The sequence below is a fragment of the Mesoplodon bidens genome (genome assembly GCF_964165515.1).
Source record: "Mesoplodon bidens genome assembly, contig: HAP1_SCAFFOLD_301, whole genome shotgun sequence".
NCBI lineage: Eukaryota > Metazoa > Chordata > Mammalia > Artiodactyla > Ziphiidae > Mesoplodon > Mesoplodon bidens.
In genome coordinates, this window is record NW_027672415.1 from 288,943 (window position 1) to 314,067 (window position 25,125).

A 25,125-nucleotide genomic window follows, 5' to 3' on the forward strand; every position below is an offset into this window, starting at 1 on the left:
CATGTGGCAGATCCTAGTGGGAAAAGCCTGTGCTCGCATCAGAGAGAATTAGGTTTCCATCTCCTCTCTTGCTAGTGTGTATGTAACCTTTTGTAAGCATCAGCTTTCTCATCTCCAATATCAGGCTTATTAACAAGGCCTATTTGTTTACTGTTGTTGTGAGGATGAACTGAGATGCACCGGCAGCCTTAAATGTTAGTTGGTATTTGTATTATGGCATAATATAAAGGCACTGCATTCAACCATCTCAGTCACTACACGTTTATGCAGGCTGATTCTCACAGCCAAAACAGACGCACAAAGTACACCCACCCATTTACCCACCTGGGGAAGCCCGAAGCCTCCCTGCCTGCCTTCCTTACGGGGCTCAGAGAAAAGCTGCGCATGCGTGCACGTGCTTCCAAAGAGCCTCGCTAGGGGGCGGAATGGGAAACAGGAAGTTCTAACGCCTGTCGTACAAGCGCGACGTAAAGCGGGTCTGCTTTATGGCACCCTGCTTCCGCCGTAAAGCGCCGTTGGCAAGCCCGCGTGAGTGGGTTGACGAGACTACTTCCGGGTGCAAAACGCGATTCTTGGAGGTTGGCTGAATTGCCGTCTTCCCCATGGGCAAACGCGGGAGCCGGAGCCGGAGCCAGAGCCAGCTGCTCAGCTCCCTAACTAAAAAGCAGAAGAAGCAGAAATCCCTTAGATAAGGGATTTCGGCGAGGAGCATCCCTTCTATGACACGTATGGAGAGGCAAGGCTGGGACCGGCGCTGCCGGCGTCCTTTCCCGGTGGGAGCCCGCGTGTCCCCGCGTTTGGTCCGCCGGTGCCCCGGGGGTAGTGACAGGGCAGCTCCCGCCGCGTCCCACGCTGCCCCGGCGCCGGCCTAGCTCGCCCGGGGATCCTGACGGCTTCCCGCCTGAGATGGGGTTCTTCACCGGACTTCCTACCCTTTGTTGAGCCTGTAGTTTTATGCTAGACGGCACGCCTCCCGTGTGGCGACTGGGCGGAGATTTTATAAGCTTGTTTTCGTTTTATATGCTTTTAAAGAATTGCTTGGGGGCTTCCCTGGTGGCGCAGTGGTTAAGAATCCGCCTGGCAATGGAGGGGACAGGGGTTCGAGCCCTGGTCCAGGAAGATCCCACATGCCGCGGTGCAAGTAAGCCCGTGCGCCACAACTATTGAGCCTGCACTCTAGAGCCCGCGAGCCACAGCAGCTGAGCCAGGGTGGTGCAACTACTGATGCCCGCGAGCCTAGAGCCCCTGCTTTGCAACAAGAGAAGCCACCGCTCGCCGCAACTAGAGAAAGCCCGGGCGCAGCAACGAAGAGCCATAGCAGGCAAAAATAAATAAATTAAATAAGTTAAAAAAAATAGAATTGCTTGGGACCCTCGACATCACCTATGTATTCAGTGACCATGAGGAAACTAATGTTTGGGTAGTTGTGGGTTCCTCTATAAGTGTCCAGACTCTCAGTTATGATCTTAGTGCTCATCCCACCCCTTTGGGCTGCTTTATCAACAGTTAGAGGGATAATCTACTTAAGGAATTTGCTAGAAAAGGTGAACCCCGAGGGCTTGTATTTGCCAAAATTTCCCATCTTTTGGATGAGAGCCTGTTACTGTGTGACTGTAGTATTTGTCATGTGGTCTTGTTAGACCTTTTCATTCATCTATTATTATCTATTTGGCATATCCTTACAAAACCTGTCCAAATGCATATGGAGTTTTTAACTTGACAATAGATATAATGTATTTATAACGGTATAGTCTGTCATGTTCATTTAAAGTTGTATCATTAGGCTTTTCCTAATTGCTACATACTAGCAGTTAAAGTTTAACATTGCCTGTTTCTTCTCAGGGTTTCCAGAAAGGAAGCAAAACCACAGACTTGTCAACTGGTAATGCTTTATACCTTCTTTATGATAGTAGATTCTGGACGGTTACTTTTAAGATTATATATGGTAATAATGTTTGGCTACATTTCCACTCTTTCTGATTTTAGATGTAAGCTATATTTTAGTAATATTGCTTAGTTTTAAGTGCAGATGTCTGTTAAGATGCCATTGTGATAACTAATATAGTATAGAGTAGGAAACTGTCCTGAGAGAGTAGCCTGTTAGAACCTGTTAAGGAGGCTTACCAGAGGGCTCTTGGTGAATCCTAAAAGGGAATGTTATGTTTGCTTAACATAAAATAGAGTGCAAAATCATCAAAGGTCTTATTTCATTACCACGGACTCAGAAATAAAGTACACTTTTTTGTTGTAAGTTTTCCTGTTGCTCCTTTAAAGGTGCCAAGTGGCTGACACATAGGTTAGATCGCCTTATAACCTAAAGCTCCATGTGTTTAGTTTGCTGTCTTCCCACGTAGAACATTAGCAGTTCAAAGAAGAGGAAGAGCTTCTAGAATCATAGCTAGATTAGCTGTTTTAAACAAATTTGGTGCTAGGTTTGGTTGAATAGATAGGATTGCATATTTGCAGAAAAGCTGGTTTTTATTTAGAAAAGTCTGAACTTGGTTCCACTGTGGGCCTGATGATAGTCGTGGGGTAGCAACAAGAACAATATAATTTTTGTTTTTAAAATCCCCATTTTCCTTTTAGTCAGAGGGTTTAGATACTTCCAAGTTCTGAAAGTGAAGCATAGAGTGAACCAGAACAAGTTTCTGGTTACAACAGACTACTTGCCACGTTAAAGGATGTTTCCAAGGAAGATGAGGAGGAGGAAGAGGAAGAAGACAGTGTTATAGATGAGACAGAAATGAATCTTGAAGACGGCGATAGTGACATTGTTGTGGAGGAAGAGACGGCAGTAGAGTCTACTGACATGCGGAAGAGTAAGTGTCTTTGATGTGGGTTTATCATCTTTGCAGGGACCACAGACAGATTGCCCCAGGGGCAGGGTGCCTTGTACCATAGAGCTGGGTGAAAGCACATGGATTCAAAGCAGAGATTCTTAACATTGTTGGGCTCTGTGATATCTTCAAGAATCTGATGAAAACACAGGACCCTCTGGCCATAAAAATGCAGAAATGACGTTTTTGCTTATGATTTCCAGGATTTCATCAATCCTACTTCAAATTCCCCTGATTGAGAGGAAAGGGAACATAATTCTGTTTTTGTAATGGTCTCAATTTATGAAAGAGATGATTGTTCCTGCCTTAGAGGAACCAAGTTTAGTGGAAGATAGACATAAAATATACAAAACTTTTCAAGCATCAAATCTGAATGGAACCGATAAATATAAGGTGTTAAAGAGGTGCAAAGTGGTCACATGCTGCCAGGGTACATGAGGGGAGGCTTCAGAGAAGAGCTGGGATTGAAAGCTTAAAGGAACTCTGTCTCACTCGAACATCTAGGTGACTATTTTTTTAAAAATTATTATTAATTTATTTATTTTTGGCTGCATTGTGTCTTTGTTGCGGTGCGCCGGCTTCTCACTGTGGTGGCTTCTCTTGTTGTGGCGCACGAGCTTAGTTGCTCTGCGGCATGTGGGATCTTCCCAGACTAGGGCTTGAAACCACGTCCCCTGCATTAGCAGGCGAATTCTTAACCACTGTGCCACCAGGGAAGTCCCCATAGGTGACTTTTTAATTTAACTTTAAAATCAACTTTATTGAAGTATGAATTACATTCAACAAGGTGTACCCATTTTAAGTATGTAATTTGATGAGTTTTGACAGATGTGTCTGTCTATATTGTCATCGCCAAAGTCAAGATACAGAACACTTCCAATACCTGCAAAAAGTTCCTTCTTGTCCTTTTACAGCCAGTTTCCCAGGCCTGGCATCAGGCAACCACTGACATGCTTTCTTTCACTATGTATTAGTGTTTTCTATTCTAGAAATTCATTTGAATGGAAGCACACAATAAGTACCCTTTTGCATGTGGCTTCTTTGGCTCCTCATGTTGTTGTGACTCATCCGTGTAGTTCATATTAGTAATTCATTTCTTTTTATTACTGGAATAGTAGTCCATTGTCTGAATATATCTGGGTAACTTTTTATATTCTGTTATCTTAATGCCTATTTGCCTTACTGTATTTTTGTCTCTACTTTAAGGTGTCACACACCATTCTTAGTATTTTCATTCATCACTTGTACTCGGATAAAAAAATCATTGCCTCAGACTTAGGGACTTTTTAAATTTTGTTGGTTTTCCATTTTTCTATCATGTTTTAGGTTTTTAAAAATGAAAAGTTTGGTTTTTTAAATTATAAAAGTAATATATATTTACTGTAAAAATTTAAGAGGGTAATATAGTTAACGTATATCTCCTCCACCCTGGGATGAACACCTTTAACATTTTATAGAACCTTCCAGGCTACTTTTTTATGGATATATGAGTGAATATATATTTGTGTGTATGTGCATAATGGCCTCATACATTTCTGTAAGTTACTTTTTTCTTTAATGATATAACGTGTGTAACTGTGGGTTCACATTAGCTTAATCACATAGTATATTCCATTGTAAATAATATGTGGTAATTTAATTAGTACCCCTTCGATAGAAATGACGAAATCATTTTTTCTAGTTATTTGTTATATCAACGCTGATTTGAACATCTTTACATGTACTAGGTCAGCAGTCAAGCTCGGTTTTGAAACTTATGTCTTCTACCTGAATTTGCTTAAAAGTAAATGATAGCCTAAGGAATTAGATTTCATTTGTCAACAGAAGTGTAATTATATTTATGAGTAGTAAATAATTTTACAAAATGTTTTATCAAAACTGCAGATGCGGCCTTACCTGCTGACCCTAAGGGAAAAGATGGGCACGGGCCACCTGGCACAGCAGAGGAATCCCCAGAGGAGTTTACAGATGCAAAACATGAGTCACTCTTTAGCCTAGAAACCAAGTTTCTCGAAGAGGAAAGAGGAGGCAACTGTTCTCTGAAAGCATCACAAGGTCAGAGCACAGCTCATGTTGTTTGAATTCAGCTGGTGCTTAGTATGGGTGGTTGTGGTCTAATACCTGTTAAATCTCTTGTTATTGGAATGAGCAGTAATAGAAACAGATAGTTTAGCAGCTAGATGTAGAGCTGGAAAGAAATGCTTCTCCGAGATCTTTTGTGTTTTTCAGGGTTAGGCAGTGTTGCGAGTGGGCGTGGCTGTTCATGAGGACAAACAGTTGAACAATGATAGCAGGGAAGGCCAGTTCCTCAAAGCTCACGATCCACAGCTGGGGTCAGGGGAAGACTTCTGATTTTCTTCCCCAAGCAGGGAAGGGAGAGAAAGAGGAGAAAAGTACTTTGCATTTTTCTGTCTATCCTTCACTTGCTCTTCCTTACTGGAGCAGTAATTTTACAGATTTGTGAGACCTGGCAGTGGCTAATCTGATTGGTCCTTATTACTAGGAAGCACCTCAGAAGCCAGAAAGCTCCACCCTGTCTCCCCAGTCTCTCTCTTTATTTTTGGCTGCATTGGGTCTTTGTGGCAGTGTGTGGGCTTCTCACGGTGGTGGCTTCTCTTGTTGTGGAGTGCAGGCTCTAGGCACGCGGGCTTCAGCAGTTGTGACACGCAGGCTCAGCAGTTGTGACACATGGGCTCAGTAGTTGTGGCTCACTGGCTCTAGAGCTCAGGCTCTGTAGTTGTGGTGCATGGGCTTAGTTGCTCCACGGCATTGGCAGGCGGATTCTTTTTTTTTTTTTTTTTTTTTGCGGTACGCGGGCCTCCCACTGTTGTGGCCTCTTCCGTTGTGGAGCACAGGCTCTGGACACGCAGGCTCAGTGGCCATGGCTCACAGGCCCAGCCGCTCTGCGGCATGTGGGATCTTCCCGGACCGGGGCACGAACCCGTGTCCCCTGCATCGGCAGGCGGACTCTCAACCACTGCACCACCAGGGAAGCCCGGCAGGCGGATTCTTAACCACTGTGCCACTGGGGAAGTCCCCATAGGCGACTGTTTAATTTAACTTTAAAATCAACTTTATTGAGGTATGAATTACATTCAACAAGGTGTACCCATTTTAAGTATATAATTCGATAAGTTTTGACAAATGTGTATATTTATATTGTCATCGCCAAAGTCAAGATACAGAACACTGGGCCATGCCTCTGTCCCCATGACTGTTACTTAGACAAGCCTGTGGTAGGCTGAGGCAGGGCTTTGCTGTCTCTCAGGTCCTGTGTCTTAGCCTGTGCCTGGGTGGGCACGTCAGGTTGGTCTCATTCTGGGTCCTGACTGCCTTTTTTGGTCCCAGTGCCATTCTTCAACCAGCGGTGCCACTGAAGTTGAAATTTTAATCCTCATTTGGTTCTGTTAGCTATTCTAGACAAGAGGAAGAAGTAGCAGGTAGAATTTGGGCAAAAACCGCGTTCTGAACTCAAAAAAAGTTAAAAAAAAAAACCCTGGAGGAAACATTAGGAGGCTTGACTATCCTAAAGTTTCTCTGGTTGTTTGGTCTGTACTGATATATTATCACCTAGAATTCTTATTTCCTATTGTTCACCTTTATCTTAGGTCTTAATATAAGGTGCACTGCATTTGAAGTTTTACTACCTGGGTCCCTGAATGGGTCATTTAACTTTGCTTCTTACATGAGTGGGGCTGGAAGAGAAGGTTGGGTGGCCAGTGCAGAGCACTGACCCTGCCATTTTGATCATTTGTTCACCTCAGTTGAGTGTTGAGCATTTACATTTGTCTTCCAGTGCAGGTTAAATCAGACGTGGTACCTGCCCTCAGGGATCTTGCAGTCTAGTTAGGTGAGGTAGGACATGCACATATATGTGTTGGTGTGGATAACTGAGGGCAGGGTGGGGCGCTTGAGAGAAAGTGATGACTGTCTATAGGGGACCAGAGATGGCTTCTTTGGAGCCAGAACTGTGCCTGACACAGTAGGCTCTTGGGAAATAGTTATTTATTGTGAGTCAGGGGGTAACATTCAACAGATACTATTTGGATATATAGAAATGCGGTGAACAAGAGGATAGAATTTTCAGTTAAAGGAAGGAAAGCCACAGTGGCAGAAGAATTTGAGAGCCATGTAATTCAAAAATTACATTAGAGAGGTAGGTTAGAGGTGTATGTTGAATTTCAGTCCAAGAAGTTTCTTCAAAGGTTTTTGAGGTGGGGAATAATGTGATTAAAGAAATGCTTTAGGGAGATGAACCTGTCAGAAACTTTTAAGCTCTGGACTGGGATAAATGATGGGGAAAGTTGATGGGGAAAAAGATGAGTTAACATCATGAAAACAGGATGTCATTCACAGGGGAAGACTGGAAAATCCCTGTCATTTGCCCTAAGTGTTCTAATATTCTTTATTTCTGAATTAGATCCATTTGCACAACATGTAAACAAAGAACTGAAAGAAAAAGAAATCCAGGCTGTTGCCACAAATCCCAAAACTACCCACCAGCTAAAAGTAAGCAGTGGTCTTGGGTTTTAGTGGTCTCCCTGAATGTATGATACACACCCGTGGCAGATGGCTTGATAGGGAGCAAGATAGAGGAAGACTGGAAGAGCCCAGTAAGGCACAGGCATAGCTAGAAAAGGCACTGGGAAGCTGGAAGGTGGGGACCAATAAGATAAGAATGCTTTGGAGACAGGTACACCAGGGTTTAGACCAACGTCTGCAAGGGGCTATCTCATGACCTAAGGCAAGTTAATCTACCTTTTTAATCTTCACTGTTCTCATCTGTTAGAGGGGGACAGTAATGCCTGCATCAAAATAAAGTAATTTAGTTTACTGGAAGACATGTACAAAGTGTTCAGTCAGACAGTAGCTACTGCTGTTCATTTGTTTGAAATATCTGAGATAAGTTCACACCTAAATTATTCAGTATGGAGCAGTTTTTGCTTCTTTTTTCGGTGATTTTTTTTTTCACCACTGATGCTATTCATAAGAATTGGTCATCCTTGTTTCATTGAAATTTTTATTGAGGTAATAATTATAGATGCAGTTGTAAGAAATAATACAAGGGTATCCCATGTGCCCTTTGCCCGCTTTCCCCCAATGGTACCATCTTACAAAACTGTAGTACAATATCACAAGTAGGAAATTTCCACTGATACAACCTACCTGTCTTATTCAGATTTCCTCACTTTTGCTCCTGCTCCTTTGTGTTATTTAGTTCTATACTGTTTTATCACGTGTAGGTTGCCCTGGCCACCACCACAGTCAACATACAGAGCATTTCCAGCACCATCAAGATCCCTCCTCTTCCCTGGTGCCATTTTATAACCACACCCACCTCCCTTCCCCCATTCCTAACCCTTGGTAACCGCTAATCTGTTCTCCATTTCTATAATTTTGTTATTTCAAAAGCGTTATATAAATAAAATCATACAGGTTGGCTTTTTTTCACGCAGCATAATTCCTTGGAGATTCATCCCAGTTGTTGGCATATATCAATAGTTAATTCTTTTTTATTGCAGAGGTCATCCTTTCTTTATTGCTAAGATCAGCAGTTTTGTGACAGTGCAAAAATTCCCAAACTGGTATTCCACAAAATACTATTCTTTTCAATTCTAATATATGTCTCCCCCCAAAAAAAAAAATCCAAAACAACAACAAAAACCTTGTTCCACGTCCAAGTAAATTTGGAAAACTCTGGGTCAAACGAAGTGGAACGGAGTCCTTGTTACAGGACTCAGCAGAACCTTTAGTGTCCGATCTGCATGTGACTCTCCCTGAGGGGGATTAGGTTTTGTGGTGGTTACCGAAGTTATTTGACCGTTGGGCCCCCTTTTCTTTTGTCTAGAGTAAATTTTGACTTCCTACAGTGTGGTCCACAGGACAGTTTGTGACCCACTGATCTAGTGAAGAGCTCACAAGGTTTCTAAAGTCAGAAACCTTGGGGTCTAACCCTTAGTTCTGTTCTCCTGTTTGTCTGAATCCTATAACCTCTGAACCTCAGCATTTCCTAAACTGCAAGAAGAGCATTATAGTGTTTAGCTTGTAAGGTTGTTGTGAGGATAAAGTGAGAGGATCTGTAAAAGGATCTGTGAAAGGCCTTGGTAAATTATAAAGCACTATATGAATGTAAGGTAGTATAATTCATTTCTAACTTAGTTCTTGATCATTTCTCCCACAGTGGCCCATCCTGGGCCAGCTTGCCTTTTCATCCAGGTTTCAACAGTTGGAAACCTTTAAACCCCCAAAGGACATTGACTTAAAGTCACTTCATCTCCAGAAGCCTCTGGAATCCACCTGGATCAAGACCAACAGCCAGTTCCTCTCTGGTCCCCCAAATTCAAGTAGCCCCTTCACACCCCTCCAGAAAGAGCTCTTCTTAATTATGAATTCTTACCGGGACCTGTTCTACCCAGAAAGGACTGCCCTGAAGAAAGGGGAAGAGATCCGCCACGTGTACTGCCTGCATGTGATAAATCACGTTCTCAAAGCCAATGCCCAGGTGCTTGCCAACAACAGCAGATGCCGAAGCCAGAAACTTGGGTTGGGTGATGATGATGACTTCAGGGACCAAGGGCTAACGAGGCCCAAGGTGAGTGGCAGCAGCAGAACTTTGCCCTCAGGGAGGCTGTAAGGCTCTAACATATGGGTCCTGGCACTTAGCAGGTTCTCAGACGGTTTAATGATTGGAATCATGAATGAGTCCAAGAATGAGCATATTAGATAGGCCAGGTAATGTCACAGCAGTGCTGCAGACAGCTCAGTGGACCGTCTCTAACAGCAGATGTAACTGGAAAGTGGAGTAGGAGGTACCTCCATGATAATTCTCTCCTTAAAGATAAACCCTGATCCTACATAAGTAACACTCCACTATAAATGTCTTCTTTGTGATTGTCAGAGCTGGATGGGACCTTAAGGAGCCTTTTATTCAATCCCTACATATTACACCTGTGGACAGAGACCCAGATTCGTAGAGGACCTTGCTAAAGAGAACCAGAGAAAAAGTAGCAGAGACAGGACTAGAACCAAGGATTCTCTTCACTAAGCCACATAAATATGTAAACCTTGGAAAACAAAATCCCTGTTTTGGCATTGTATCCTTATTACTGCTTAAAGTGATGATTACATTTATGTGGCTCATAAGCCTAAGCTCCAGTGGACTGGGAGCTTACGTCGTTGAATTCTGTCTACATTTTTCATGATGTGCTGGAGCTAGATACTGTGCCACCCATACCCCCTTACCCCTTAGCCTCTGTGTCTATATTGAAGAAGCCTCATCTTCTTAGATTCTTCTCATTGGGCTTAATAGGATTTTAGGATTTTGATACTGATATGGCTCTTAGAGATTTCTTAGTCCAACCCTCTTGTTTGATAGTTGGGGAAACCAAAGCCTAGACACTTACTTAGTGTGACAGCCGGGACAGTAACTTGGCCCTCTTCAAAACTGATCCATCATCCCTGCACTGTACCAAACTGAATCACTACACCCCTCTGGCTGTGCTGGTTGCCTTTCTGAGAAACTATCTCAGAATCTTGAACATCAGGATAATAAGATTATCTGTTTCCATTTAGAATTGCAAAATAGAATATGAGGTAGATTACCCATGAATCACATTCAGAATTTGGTGAACTGCCTGATCTGACTGGGGTTATATCCATTGACTGTATTGTTTACACAAGGGTAGTTAGAAGGTAATCATTTGTTAAGCATCTTCTGTTTTTTTCCTCAACAGTTAAAATTGAGCACTTTTGGAAATGTTTGGAAAACTGAATCCTATATTTCCCATTGAAATATCATCTTATTTCAGAAATCCTTTATCATCATTTCTGAAAAATGTACTAGGAAATGTACTAGAAAAGTAATGATGCTTTAGTCCTTTCCTTACTAACTTTATTCTCTACTTAATACATCTAATTCATTTGTTCAGCATATTCCTTGGGTCTTACGGATCAAAATACTGAACTAAGTTCTGTGGGAGACAGAAATGAGTAACATTTCTTGTCCTCAAAGAGCTTTGTGTGTTTATGCCCTTGGGTTTTTGCTAATGGACACCTCTGTTAACGGCATTGACTTACCTCAAAGAGTATTTCTGGGCTTCCCTGGTGGCGCAGTGGTTGAGAGTCCGCCTGCCGATGCAGGGGACACGGGTTCGTGCCCCAGTCCAGGAAGATCCCACATGCCGCGGAGCGGCTGGGCCCGTGAGCCATGGCCGCTGAGCCTGCGCGTCCGGAGCCTGTGCTCCACAGCGGGAGAGGCCACAACAGTGAGAGGCCCGTGTACCGCAAAAAAAAAAAAAAATTCTACATTCTGCTTAAGAATTAACCCCTCCCCCACCCCAAGGAGCCATGAGATTGAAGTCCATAGGACATGGTGCTGTGGGTCGGAAAGATGCTCAGTCTTCAGTACTGAGCCAGGTCCTATGTAAAGGGGGTGACACGGATGTGGTCCTTGGCCAGGGGCTGTGGAACGGAGGGCTCCTTAGGTCCCCAGCAGGCTCACCTCGAGCTGTCCTTCCTTCCCCTTGCCCCTCCAAGGCTGCCCATCACTCCCTCCACAGGTGCCGATAGTGGTGCCATTCCGGGAAGCTGCTTTGCGGGTGGTACAGCTCTTCATCAGTCTTCTTGAGGGCGACAGCAAGAAGAAAATAATTGTAAGCAACAAAAAGAGGTTTAATGGAGAGTATGGCTCAGATCCCAAGGAGAGACCACCCAACCTGAAGAGGCCTGAGGATTATGAAGCTGTATTTGTCGGCAACATCGATGACCACTTCAGGACTGGTAATTCCTCCTTGTCAAAACTGAGACCCTGAGGGACCTGAGGTGTGAGGTGCACATAGCTGGAAGCTAGAAGCCTGGAATTAGGCATTCTTTCAGAGGGTCACTGTCTCAGCCTCCTAGCAGAACCAGGACGCATTTGAGACCACTCGTCTGCCAGGGGAGAGTCTTGCCTTGGCTAATGGGGTACATACTTGGCTAATGGGATGGAGTGTCTGTGAAGGCATGTATGAAAGGCACCTGCATGTTTATAACAAATGTCTCAGCATGCCTATAGCTGGTAGCTCACAGTCAATGCTACAGGGCTTCTTGGGGGAGTTGGAGCTGATGGGGCTGGGTGGGTCAGTCTGGGGAAGATGAATAAACTAGAGCATCTGTACGTAATGGACTTCCCTCCTGCCTGCCATGTGGAGTGCCCACACCTGAATTATCTCCACTCTGGACTTACTGACTCCCACCCAGCTTTGCACATTTTTGCTTGTTTGTCATTCAGCTCCCATGTACTTGGTTGCTTGTTCATTGAAAAAGTTCCTGGAAAATATTTATTAGTCACGTATGCCCATTTACCACTTATTAAGCATCTACTATGTGCCAGGCACTGTTAAGCTGGAGATATGGAATTAAAAGTTACTGTTAAGCAAGTCCAGCCTTAAGACAAATCAGACAGTATGGGATGAGATGTCTTACGGTTAGAGGATAGTGGGTGTTCTAGTTAAAAGTATTTAAAGCAAATATCCTTACTCAAAATGGGCTCAGGACTGTTAGGGAAGGCCTTCTGTTGGAGGTACCATCCATACTAAGTTGAAACCTGAGTCAGATTTAGCCAGGTACAAAGTGGAGCGATGAGAGTGGAAGAAAAAGTTTCAGACAGGAAATGGCAAGTGTGGAGGCATCAGGGTGAATAAACCGGCATGACTTAGGATTCAGAGGCTTTAGCATGGCCAGAGTGTGCAGTGCAAGGGGATTAGAGCTTATGGTTAGTTTTAAACATATGCAGGCGGCCAACAAGGAGCTGATAAATCAGTCTTTTGTTTAATTGATATATAATTGACATATTAGTTTCAGGTGTACAACATAGTGATTCAATGTCTATATACCTTACAAACTTATCGCAGCAATAAGTAAAGTTACCGTTTGTCACCATACAAAGTTAATGCAATATTATTGACTATATTCCCCATGGCATACATTGGATCCCTGTGACCTGTTCACTTTATAACTGGAAGTTTTATACCTCCTGATCTCCCCCATCCATTTTGCCCACCCTCCAACCCCGCCCTCCCTGCTGGCAACCACCAGTCTGTTCTCTGTATCTATCCGTCTGGTTTTTTGTTTTTTAGATTCCACATATAAGTGAAGTCACATGCTGTGGATATTTGTCTTTGTCTGACTTATTTCACTTACTGTGATACCCTCAAGGTCTATCCTTGTTGTCGCAGATGGCAAGATTTCATTCATTTATGGCTGAGTAATATTCCATTGTGTGTGTGTGTGTGTGTGTGTGTGTGTGTGTGTACCCACCACATCTTTATCCATTTGTCATCTGTGGACACTTAGGCTGCTTCCATATTCCATATTTTGGCTATTATAAATGTTTCACTGAACGTAGGAGTGCATATATCTTTTTGAATTAGTGGGTTTTTTCTTTGGATAAACACCCAGAAGTTGAATTGCTCAATTGTATGGTGATTCTATTTTTAATTTTTGAAGAACATCCATACTGTTTTCCATAGTGGCCGCACCAATTTACATTTCCACTAACAATGCACACGGGTTCCCTTTTCTCCACATCTTTGCCAGCATTTGTTATTTCTTGTCTTTTGGATAAGACCTATTCTGACAGGTTTGAGGTGATATCTCATTGTGGTTTTTTTTCTCTCTGTGCTTTGGTTAATAGCAACTTATAATACATGGTGGCTGTAAGAATTTATAACTCCAAAATCACAGCCTATCATTTTATATTATTTCATTTTGATCACAGCACTTACTAGCCACCTGATACATTCTTCTTTTTTTTTTAAATTGGAGTAGGTATAGTTGATTTACAATGTTGTGCTCATTTCTGCTGTATGGCAGTGACTCAGTTATACACATATATACATCCTTTTTTATATTCTTTTGCATTACGACATATCCCAGGAGATTGGATATAGTTCCCTGTGCTATACAGTAGGACCTTGTTGTTTACCCATTCTAAAGGTAATAGTTTGCATCAACTAACCCCAGACTCTCAGTCCATCCCTTTCCCCACCCCTGACCTTGGCAACCACAGGTCTGTGAGTCTGTTTCTGTTTTGTAGATAGGTTCATTTGTGCCATATTTTAGATTTCATATATACGTGATATCATATGGTATTTGTCTTTCTCTTTGACAGACTCCTCTTAGTATGATAATCTGTAGTTGCATCCATGTTGCTGCCAAATGGCATTATTTTGTTCATGTTTATGACTGAGTAGTATTCCATTGTATATATGTATCACATCTTTATCCATTCATCTGTCAATGGACATTTAGGTTGTTTCCATGTCTTGGCTATTGTGAATAGTGCTTCTGTGAACATAGGGGTGCATGTATCTTTTTGAATTATAGTTTTGTCCAGATATATGCCCAGGAGTGGGATTGCTGGATCATATGGTAATTATATTTTTAGTTTTCCAAGGAAACTCCATACTGTTTTCCATAGTGACTGCACCAACTTACATTCCCACCAACAGTGTAGGAGGGTTCCCTTCTCTCCACACCCTCTCCAGCATTTGTTATTTGTAGACATTTTAATGATGGCCATTCTGACCAGTGTGAGATGGTACCTCATTGTAGTTTTGATTTCTCATTGTGATTTTGATTTGCATTTTCCTGATGACTGATGTTGAGCATCTCTACATTTGACTGTTGGCTATCAGTACGACTTCTTTGGAAAAATGTCTATTCAGGTCCTCTGCTTTTTTTTTTTTTTTTTTTTTTTGCTGTACGCGGGCCTCTCACTGTTGTGGCCTCTCCCGTTGCAGAGCACGGGCTCTGGACGTGCAGGCTCAGCGGCCATGGCTCATGTGCCCAGCCACTCCACGGCATGTGGGATCCCCCCAGACCGGGGCACGACCCCGTGTCTCCTGCATCGGCAGGTGGATTCTCAACCACTGCGCCACCAGGGAAGCCCCCTCTGCTATTTTTTAATTGGATTGTTTGGGGGGTTTTTTTTGCGGTTTTTTTTTTTTTTTGCAGTACGCGGGCCTCTCACTGTTTTGGCCTCTCCCATTGCGGAGCGCAGGCTCCGGACACGCAGGCTCAGCGGCCATGGCTCATGGGCCTAGCCGCTCCGCGGCACGTGGGATCTTTCCGGACCAGGGCACGAACCCATATCCCCTGCATCGGCAGGCGGACTCTCAACCACTGTGCCACCAGGGAAGCCCTGTTTGGGGCTTTTTGATAATGAGTTACATGAGTTCTTTATATATTTTGGATCTTAACCCCTTACTAGATTTGCAAATATCCTCTCCCATTCAGTAGATTGCCTTTTTGTTTCATTGATGGTTTCCATCGCTGTGCACAAGCTTTTTAGTTTGATGTAGTCCCATTTGTTTATTTTTGGTTTCATTGCCCTTGCCTGTGGAGTCAGATCCAAAAAAATATTGCTGAGACTGTTGTCAGGGAAGTTACTGCCTATGTTTTCTTCTGGGAGTTCTGTGGTTTTCAGGTCTTATGTTCAAGTCTTTAATCCATTTTGAGTTGATTTTTGTAGATGGTGTAAGCTAGTGGTCCAGTTTCATTCTTTTGCATGTAGCTGTCTAGTTTTCCCATCACCATTTGTTGATGAGACTGTCTTTTCTGCATTGTATATTCTTGTCTCCTTTGTCATAGATTAAGTGACCATATAAATATGGATTTATTTCTGGGCTCTCTGTTCTGTTGATCTGTGTCTGTTTTTGTGCTATTACCGTACAATTTTGATTACTGTAGACTTGTAGTGTAGTTTAAAATCAGGGAGTGTTATACCTTCAGCTTTGTTCTTCTTTCTCATAATCAGTTTGGCTATTCAGGATCCTTTGCACAAATCCCCAGGATCCTCTGTACAAATTTTAGGATTATTCTAGTTTTATGAAAAATGTCATGGGTATTTTGATAAGGATTGCATTAAATCTGTAGATTTCTTTGGGTAGTATGGACTTTGTTTTTGAATTTTATTTATTTCTTTATACAGCAGGTTCTTATTAGTTATCCATTTAATACATATTAGTATATACATGTCAGTCCCAATCTCCCAATTCATCACACCCCCACCCCCACCCCCACTTTCCCCCCTTGGTGTCCAGTATGGACATTTTAACAGTACTAAGTCTTCCCATCTATGAGCATGGTGTATTTTTTCATGTTTCTGTCATCTTTAATTTCTTTCATCAATACCTTGTAGTTTTCCAAGTACAAGTTTTTTACCTTCTTGGTTAGATTTTTTCTAGGTAGTTTATTCTTTTTGATGCTATTGTAAATGGATTGTTTTCTTAATTTCTAATAGTTCATTATTAATGTATATAAACACAACAGATTTTTGTTAATTTTGTATCCTGCAACATTACTAAATTTATTTATTAGTTCTGACAGTTTTTTGGTGGAGTCTTTAGGGTTTTCTCCATAAAGTATCATGTCATCTGCAAATAGTCAGTTTTGCTTCCTCCTTTCCAATTTGGGTATCCTTTATTTCTTTTTCTTGCCTAGTTGCTGTGGCTAGGATTTCCAATAATATGTTGAATAAAAGTGGCAGAAGTGTGCATCCTTGTCTTCTTCCTGATTTTAGAGGAAATGCTTTCAGCTTTTCACCACTGAATATGATGTTAGCTGTGGGTTTATCGTATATGCCTTTGCTAGGTTGAGATACGTTCCCTCTATACCCACTTTGTCAACCCATCCTTGCATCCCTGGAATAAATTCTACTTGATTATAGTGTATGGTCCTTTTAATGTATTGTTGGATTCAGTTTGCTAATAATTTGTCAAGGATTTTTGCATCTGTGTTTATCAGGCATAGTAGCCTGTACATTTCTTTTTTTGTGGTGTTTCAGTATCAGGGTTATGTTGGCCTCATAAAATGAGTTTGGAAGTGTTTCCGCCTCTTCAGTTTTTTGAAATATGTTTGAGAAGGATAGGTATTAAATCTTCTTTAAGTATTTCGTAGAATTCACCATGAAGCTCTCTGGTCCTGGTCTTTTGTTTTTGGGGAGCTTTTTGATTACTGATTCAATCACATTACTAGTAATTGATCTATTCACATTTTTTCTTCATGATTCAGTTTTAGAAGATTGTGTGTTTCTCGGAATTTATGTATTTCTTCTAGGTTATCTGACTTGTTGGTGTATAATTGTTCGTAGTAGTCTCTTATGATACTTTGTATTTCTGTAGTGTCAGTTATAGGTTCTCTTTCATTTCTGATTTTATTTGGGCCCCTTCTCTTTTTTTCTTATTGAGTCTGACTAAAGGTTTGTTAATTTTGTTTATCTTTTCACAGAACCAGCTCTTAGTTTCATTGATCTTTTTTTTGTCTCCATTTCATTTATTCAGTATTTCTCATCTGACTTCTATTATTTCCTTCCTTCTTTGTTGGAAGTTTTTTCCTTTCAGCATATTTGAACATATCATGCCATCTCCTTCTGGACCACAAAGTTTCTGATGAAAAATCAGCTGATATTCTTATGGGGATTCCCTTGTCTGTAATTAGTTGTTTTTCTCTTGCTGCTTAAGATTCCCTCTTTACCTTTGACTTTTAACGTATTAATTATAATGTGTCTTGGTATGAATCTCCTTGGGTTCATTTTGTTTGGGACTCTTGGTTCTTGCTGGACCTGAATGTCTGTTTCCTTCACCAGGTTAGGGACATTTTTAGCCATTATTTCTTCAGATAAGTTTTCTGCCCCTTTCTTTCTCTGTCCTCCTTCTGGGACCCCTATAATGTGGGTGTTAGTGCCCCTTTCTCTCTCTTCTTCTGCGACCCCTTAACACCGATGATAGTACACTTGATGTTGTCCCACAGTTCCCTTAAACTGTCCTCATATTTTAAAAATATTTTTTCTCTTTGCTGTTCTGTTGGGGTGATTTCTGCTACCTTGTCTGCCAGGTCACTGATCTGTTCTTTTCTACCATCTAGTCTGCTGTTGATTCCCTCTAGTGTATTTTTCAGTTCAATTATTATAATCTTCAGCTGTGTGAGTTCTGTTTAGAACTTGCTTATATTCTGTCTCTTTCTTGAGTTTCTCACTGTGTTCGTTCATTCATCTTCCAAGTTTGGTGAGCATCTTTAGGACTATGACTTTGAATTCTTTATCGGATAAATCACTTACATCTGTTTCATTAAATATTTTTTCTGGGGTTTTATCTTGTTCCTTCATTTGGAACATGTTCCTCTGCTTCCTCATTTTGCTTGACTCTCTGTCTTTGTTTCTGTGTATTATGCAAAACAGTTACTGCCCCGTCTTGAAGGAGTGGCCCTGTGTGGGAGATGAACTGTATTTTTAACTTTTTCCTAGTTCTTGGTCATCTTATAAACTCTCTCTGTTTGTTTCACTCCCATGGAGTCTAGAAATGCAGTCCCACCCCCATCTGCCTGAGCCTGGTGCTCAAGGAGTGTCCCCTGTGTGGGCTACATGCGATTGTTGCCTCAGGTCATGTCCCGCGAGTGGCATGAGATGGGGTAGGCGTGGCTGCTCGTTGTCCATGTTTGTCAGTGCTGCACACAGGCAGTGCAGGGCCGTGGGGTAGGGGGTACTCACCCACCACCACTGTTAGCAACTTAGAGTGAGAGTGCAAAAAAGTGGCACCCACCAGTGCCATCAAGGTAGAGGGAATTTGTAAAAATGGCATCTGCCAGCATTCTGTCCCCAGAGAGAGTCCCAGCCAACTTCTGCCCCTCTGGTAGATGCTTTAAGATTAGCAAGTGAATCTCCTTCACATATGATCTGGGCTCTTTACAGACTGCTACTTGTTGCTTAGGAAAGAGATGTGGGCAGGAAATATAAATTTTTGTGATGATAATGTTAAAGCCATAATTAGTGAATATATTTATCCAAAGCTTTATGTAGAGTGAAAGAGAACTTGTGGGTGAATCCAGGGATTTGTTGAAGAGCTCTTTGAATATGGAAAAATAGATAAGAACCAGGTCAGTAATAGAAGTAAGTGTTAAAGTGATAGAAACCACCAGTAAGGAAAAGAACATTTCAAGGAGGGTGTGCTTATGCATTCGTGACAAGAAACACTAAAGTGCCATTGAATTGGTAACTGAGAGCTGTTGGTGACCTTGGCAAGAGTCATTTCAGTGGTGTCCTGAGACTCAGAGGCAGATTGCAGTACATTAAGGAGTCAGTGGGAGATTTTAAAGTAGAGATAATTTTTTGGAAGGTTTGCCAGTGAAGGAAAAGAAGAGGGTGGGAGCTAGAAGGGACCGTAGATGCAAAGGAGGGATGATGATGATGACGATGATGATTTTAATAATTAAAGCAGTTTGAGCACAATTACATGCAAAGGGGAAGATGTGGAAGGTACAAGGGGAGGCTGCAGTTGGAGAGGGTGGAAGCTAATGGCTTGGTGGTGACTCATGAACTGATGTGTGCTTGGCTGTTTTGTGTATAGGGGTGGCAATACTGCAGAGAAGCATCTGACTTTATGCCCCCTTCTATTCGTCAGACATCCTCATTGCCTCCCCCCTGGGCTTGAGGACCATCATTGGTGGAGAAGGAGAGAAGAAGAGAGATTTTGACTTTCTGTCTTGTATTGAGCTTCTCATCATTGATCAAGCTGACATTTACCTGATGCAGAACTGGGAGCATGTCTTGGTAATGCTGGTCATTAACATTTAGAGACAAGAAGCTCAGTGGTTTGAGTCTGAAATGGTTATTAAAGTCCAGATTAAAACTCAGCTTGGAAATGGAAATATTCCACATTTTCCAATTTGAAAACGGGAAATGTTGTCCCCTCTTCTACCCACAAGTTGGTCAGTAAAGTATCCAGAAAGATTAAAATTCTTGTCAACATTTTCAAATCTCCAGAAAAGATTTCTTCCCCTTAAAAGTTGCTTCTAGTAATAGACCAGTTTAGTGTGGTTGGTTGGTTGGTTGGTTGGTTGGTTGGTTGGTTGACTGATTGAAATCCCTCCTCACCAGGAATGTTTTTATCTAAAATAGTTCCTCCTATTTATGCTCGTTCTCTTTTGTTTGGTCTTCAGTGGAGATGGGAAAACATTGCTCATGATTTCTTAATTTGTGATGTTTTACAGAGAAACGTAAGATGTTTTTGTCCCCCTACTGTAATTTGTAGTATAATTTTTTTCTCCCTCTCAACATACTCTGCAATGTTTTGGGGTTTAGGATTGTGCTTTGGAACAATCCTCATCACAGAACTATAGGTTTATTTTTATAAGGCATGTGAGCATTTACCTTTTCTACAACCCCAGGACTTGGAGTAAGTTTGGGACAGATAAAGGGGAGTCCTTATTTATAAAGTAGGGAATAAACTTATGGTACTTGTGACCCTTCAATATACATTACAAGGTAAAAATATGATTAAAATAGAACAGGCATGTCGATGGTTGAGTCATCTTTATTTTGAGCAAAAGGCACATGTAGTCACTCAGGGAATTTTCTAACGTTTTGGGAACCAAGTCATGGAAGGACAGCAGCTCTGTTTTCCGTGTCATTTCCCTTCTTGTCCAAGTCCGGAACTGAGTTGCTTACAGAGTGACCAGAGTGGCATTTCAGAATTTCCTTGAAAAGAAATATTCTGTATAGGTCGCATCTTGATCCTTTTTGAGAGATCCACAAGGTGGCCAGTTTGAGCTTTTCTTCTTGTTCGCTTGACTCTGGGCAAGTCACTCACCCATCTGAGCCTGTTTTCTTGCTGTAATTTGGGAGATGATAGTATCTACTTCATGGGGTTAAATAAGATGATGGGCTTATAGAGAGGTTAGCAACGCCCAGCAGGTAAGTGTTCAATAAGTATTAATGGAGTATTACTTCTGCTCAAAGCAGTTGATGAGCCACATGAACCTACTGCCCTTGGACTCACATGGGGTGGACTTTTCTCGAGTGCGCATGTGGAACCTCAATAATCGGTCCAAGTACTATCGTCAGACGCTGCTGTTTGGGGCCCTGCAGGATGCCCAGATCAACTCTGTGTTCAACAAGTACTGCGTCAATGTGCAAGGCCAGGTGGGTTCTCTCCTTCTTTCTCTGAATTTTCATGAAGTATTGTGTATTGTTTGGGTCATGAGGCAGAAGGAGAGGACAGCATTTGGTCAACAATGGGGATAGCTCACTTCCTAATGTTCTCACTGACACCTGGCAGGTGGCTGTGAGGAACGTCCCGATGACAGGCTGCATCAGTCATGTCCTGGTGCAGCTCCCACATGTCTTCCCGAGGATGGAACCTGAAAACCTAGCTTCAGTGATTGATGCCAGGTACCCTCCCCTGTCCCATTGGATCCCTGGGGGTCACAGAGAGGGATTTTACTTGGGCATTCAAATTTAGAATTGTATTCCACGTTGGCTTTCTTAGTTACTATTTACGAAATGAAATGAGATAACTGAATCCAATCATGCCATTGACAGAGGAGGACACTGAAGGCCAGAGAAATGGTGTGTTGTCCTAGTTCCAATAGTTCTCTGACTTACTTCACTCTGTATGACAGTCTCTATGTCCATCCACCTCACTACAAATAATTCAATTTCATTTCTTTTCATGGCTGAGTAATGGACGTTGACACTTTAGAAGATTACAGGCCAGTTACTTTGGGTGGTGTTTCCTGTCAGATTAGGTTAGGTTAGGTTTAGTTTATGCATCTTTGGCAGGAGCAGCATAGAAGCAATGCTGCGTCTTCCTCGCTGCATCTCTTCAAGCGGTGCATGATTTCCACCTGTCCCATCATTATGACACTAACTGACCACTTGTTTAAGGTGGTGCTTGCCAGACTTTTCCACTATAGAATCACTTATTCCCCCTTTATTAATTTATATTAATATTACAAGTATGGATTCTTCAGTTTGTATTCAGTGGGTTGTAATTGGTTATTATCGTTATTCCTTTAGATGCTTAAATGGTCTCTGATGTGGCCAGCAGGAACACCTTCAAGCTGGCTCCTGTGTCGTCTTGACACATCCCCCTTTAACTTGGGCATTTCTTTATTTTCTGACACTATAAGACATTCCAAGTTTGTCTTGTACTTTCCCTATTCCAGCCCTGCTTGCTTTAGTGGAAAATTATCTTAAAGCGAAGATTTGAGTGCTAAGTGTACCCAGTACTGTTGTGGAGCCACTGGTCCCAGGCCATCTCAGTGGTCAGAGTTTGGGAATATCTGCATGTGTGTATATGTATACACATACCTATGTGCCCATGACATCTAAATTTATTTCTGTATCCATATATTGAAAACCATGAATTTATACCTTACCTCCAATTTCAGACTAACAACACAGGGTTCCTTTTGTTTTCTCCCTTTCCAAACTTGTAACTCCCTTGTCAGATAGACATGTGGCTCCCATTAGGCTCAGTGGAACAACCCATATTGGTACAGATTTTCTTCCTCTTGGACATGCTTAAAATTGCTCATCAAAAAAAAAAGTGAAATCACTTTTGGGGTACTTTTCCTGCTAGATATTTAAATAGGCATTTTTATTTGTCTCTCAACATGGAGAGTAGAACTATTCATTCCATATATAGATGGGTTCCTAAAGTTTTGCAAATTTATAGGCTTAAGCCAGCCAAACTCATGGTACAAAGAACATTTTCTTAAATATATATTTTTAAAATGGAGTACAGTTGATTTACAATGTTGCATTAGTTTCAGGTGTACAGCAAAGCAAATCAGTTATACATGTATCCACTCTACAAAGAATTGTCTTATCCATAGAGTGCCCTGTGGTTATTGGCATATTTGTGCTGTGTTTACCATAGAGCCTGTGTATTATGAGAAAAGAAACGAGTTATTTGCCTAGTTCAGAGATATGAGGAAGAAGGGACTCTGATTACCCCCATCTTCTATTTCCATATTCTTTTCCCTGTGAATTGTAGCTAATTCATGGCTTTCATTATCACTATTCACAAGACTCTCAAATCTCCATCTTCTCTGGACCTCCACTCACATGTGAGCCTGGATTTCAAGTCTATGTATAGCCCCAGAAATACATGTCTTTTTTTTAAGCATCCCTACTGATTTTAATGCTAGCTTGTAGCCAGCTAACTGCTTCTCGCCTACAGAGAACACTGAGGGTTTCAAGTGCGAACCAAGCAGTATTGCTTCTGTTCCTGGCTCAGCACCTGGGAAAGAAGGTAAGCCTCAGCAGTGGCGCTGGCTCCTGAGTTGATTGCAAAGAGTTGGCTTTTTGGAGTGGTTTCATCAAAAGCATGCCTTAACGTCAGGTCTCTCACACAAAATAAGGGAGAGAAGAGGGTCTACTGGACCACGGATAACAACACCTGAGCTGGAATTATACACAATCTTGATATTTCTTAGCAAGGCTCATCTTCAGCAAGCAAGTACCTATATAGTGCTGGTAGAAAACAGACAAAGGAATGGTCCCAGTCCTGGGAAGAGGTAGAATTTTAAGGTAGGAAGAGGAACTTAACCAGAAAGTAAGAGTTTTAAACTTTTTTTTTTCTTCCCATAGTAATAACAACTTAGCACTTTTCTCTTTGAGGGGAAAAAAGCTTTGAGTCATGAATGCTTTCTGCAGCTGGCTGCACCATATGCAGTATTCAAAAGACAAGAACTAGCTAATCATAGAGAACCAGCGGCAGCTTAACAGCCCTCTGCTGGCTTCCAAAGGGCTTATAATTGAGTGCAGATGGTCCCGGCAGGATGGGTATGAATCCCTGCTGACTCCTCACATCCCAGAGGGCCAAGGGGGGCTCATGAAGCCTCCCAGCCCTGATTGTGCCCTCGTGGGAGCCACTGAGGAAGGAGGGGAGGCAGGTGGTGTGAGAGCCTGCTGGCTGCCTCCTGCCCAGCCTTCCCTTGGCTGTGTGGACAGATCTTCAGGCTGCAGAGTGTAGCTTTGATGAGTCTAGGGTCTCAAGATTATAGAAGTCCTGGGGTAAGGGAGCAGGGTTGGGGGTTCTTTATACTCATTGGAAGAGCCTCATCGTGTAACCTGCAGGTGGCTGCAGGGCGCCAGAGCCTCACGGAGGAGGGGTGTGGTGGGCACTGCACAGACTGCTGCTTTCAGGGAGCATCCTCCTGGGGGTGGGGCCCTCACAGCCGGCCCGGCCTCTCCTTCCCATCTCTTTCCCAGCTTCTCTCTTTAAAGGAGTCATGGTAGTCATCCTTGCACCATTCACAAAAAGCTTTTCTGGCTTTTCTAGCTAAACAATTCTAAACAAATTTCAGTCTCATTCAAAAAAAGAACTTTTCTAGCTAAGTAGAATTCTAAACAAATTTCAGTCTGCTTTTAATACCAGAGTCAGTGAATTGGGAGTAGATACACAGATAATCCAAGATTCATGTAGTCTTTGGAGGGAGAAAGAGAGAATGAACCTACCACGTCTAGCTGACAGCACAAGGTGCATTTCTTTCTAAAGACTTGTATTTCTTCCTCTTATACCATATGCTCTAGCCAGAGCTGCAGTAAAATTCTATGTATTTTATGTCCTGTTTCTGAGCTGAACACGCGTTCCTATCCCCTCATCGATTGCCTTGTTTCTGTGAGGACCCTCCTTTCTTCAGATGTGGGAAGGAGTTCTCTCTGCATTGCTTGCATTTCGGTATAATTCCTGGATTTGCCTTTCACCTCTGGCCACGTTGCCATCATTCCTGTGGGAGGTGAGAGCATGAGAAAGAACAGAGGTCTGGACGTCAATCAAACGGGCTGGCTGTCTCAATAGTTAAGAGTCCTATGCGCCAAAGGAGTCAGGGCTGAGACTGGATTGCTACAAGGCTTGCTCGCCCTGCACAGAGAAATCTGAACCTGGTGGGCAGCTCCACCTAGGTGTCACCCTCACTGCTGGGCGGAACACCTGCACTTGCTTGTCCTCCTGGCTCCCACAGTGGGCGGGGCATGGCACAGGCCGGGCCAAGTTGTCATGGTCTTCAGGCTTGGGCCTCTGCAGCTGGCTGGGACTGGTGGGAGCTGTAGCCTCAGCTGACAAGGGCAAAGAAGGCAGTCTTTGCTGCTTGGCTGATTTGGAAGCTGTGCCGAATTCCTGCCCATCTGTTCTCCCAACTGAGCCAAGGCCAAAGCTGTCTAGCTCTTGCCAACCCAGGGAATGACATGGAGCCCTGTGTCCTGCAGCCCTCATTCTCACTGCACCCTGCAGCCCCTCTCATCTGTCAGTTTGACTCCCCACAGAGATGGCCCTGGGCTCACAGCTGCTGTTTGCCCACAGAGGTTCATGGATTTCTGCCTTTTGTGTTCATCATTTTTCAAAACCGGCCCTGAGCTGGGTGCTGACACCAACATTACCACCAACCCACTGTGGCTCTGTGCAGGTCCTCCTGGCCACCTCTCAGCTTTCTCATCTTTAGAAAGCGGGGTACAATCTCCACTATC

At 42.6% G+C, this 25,125-nt stretch overlaps 1 protein-coding gene and 1 long non-coding RNA gene across 2 annotated transcripts in view; one reads left to right on the top strand and one right to left on the bottom strand.

The window, feature by feature from the left end:
- Positions 1-533: 533 nt before the first annotated feature.
- LOC308610228 (U3 small nucleolar RNA-associated protein 25 homolog) lies at positions 534-21,120 on the top strand. Its single transcript, XM_081259444.1, has 10 exons — positions 534-1,321; positions 1,843-1,882; positions 2,587-2,819; positions 4,722-4,892; positions 7,258-7,346; positions 9,019-9,429; positions 11,396-11,615; positions 19,274-19,422; positions 20,611-20,793; positions 20,930-21,120. The coding sequence occupies exons 3-10, from the start codon at positions 2,744-2,746 to the stop codon at positions 21,110-21,112; spliced, it is 1,482 nt and encodes a 493-aa protein (XP_081115570.1). The 5' UTR covers positions 534-1,321; positions 1,843-1,882; positions 2,587-2,743; the 3' UTR covers positions 21,113-21,120.
- LOC308610231 overlaps positions 4,919-25,125 on the bottom strand; it is an 82,288-nt gene continuing 62,081 nt past the window's right edge. The window contains exons 3-4 of the long non-coding RNA XR_014014460.1: positions 10,914-11,458; positions 4,919-6,253 (exon numbers count right to left, since the gene is read on the bottom strand). This is a non-coding gene — a long non-coding RNA (uncharacterized lncRNA). The remainder of the gene's footprint in view (positions 6,254-10,913; positions 11,459-25,125) is intronic.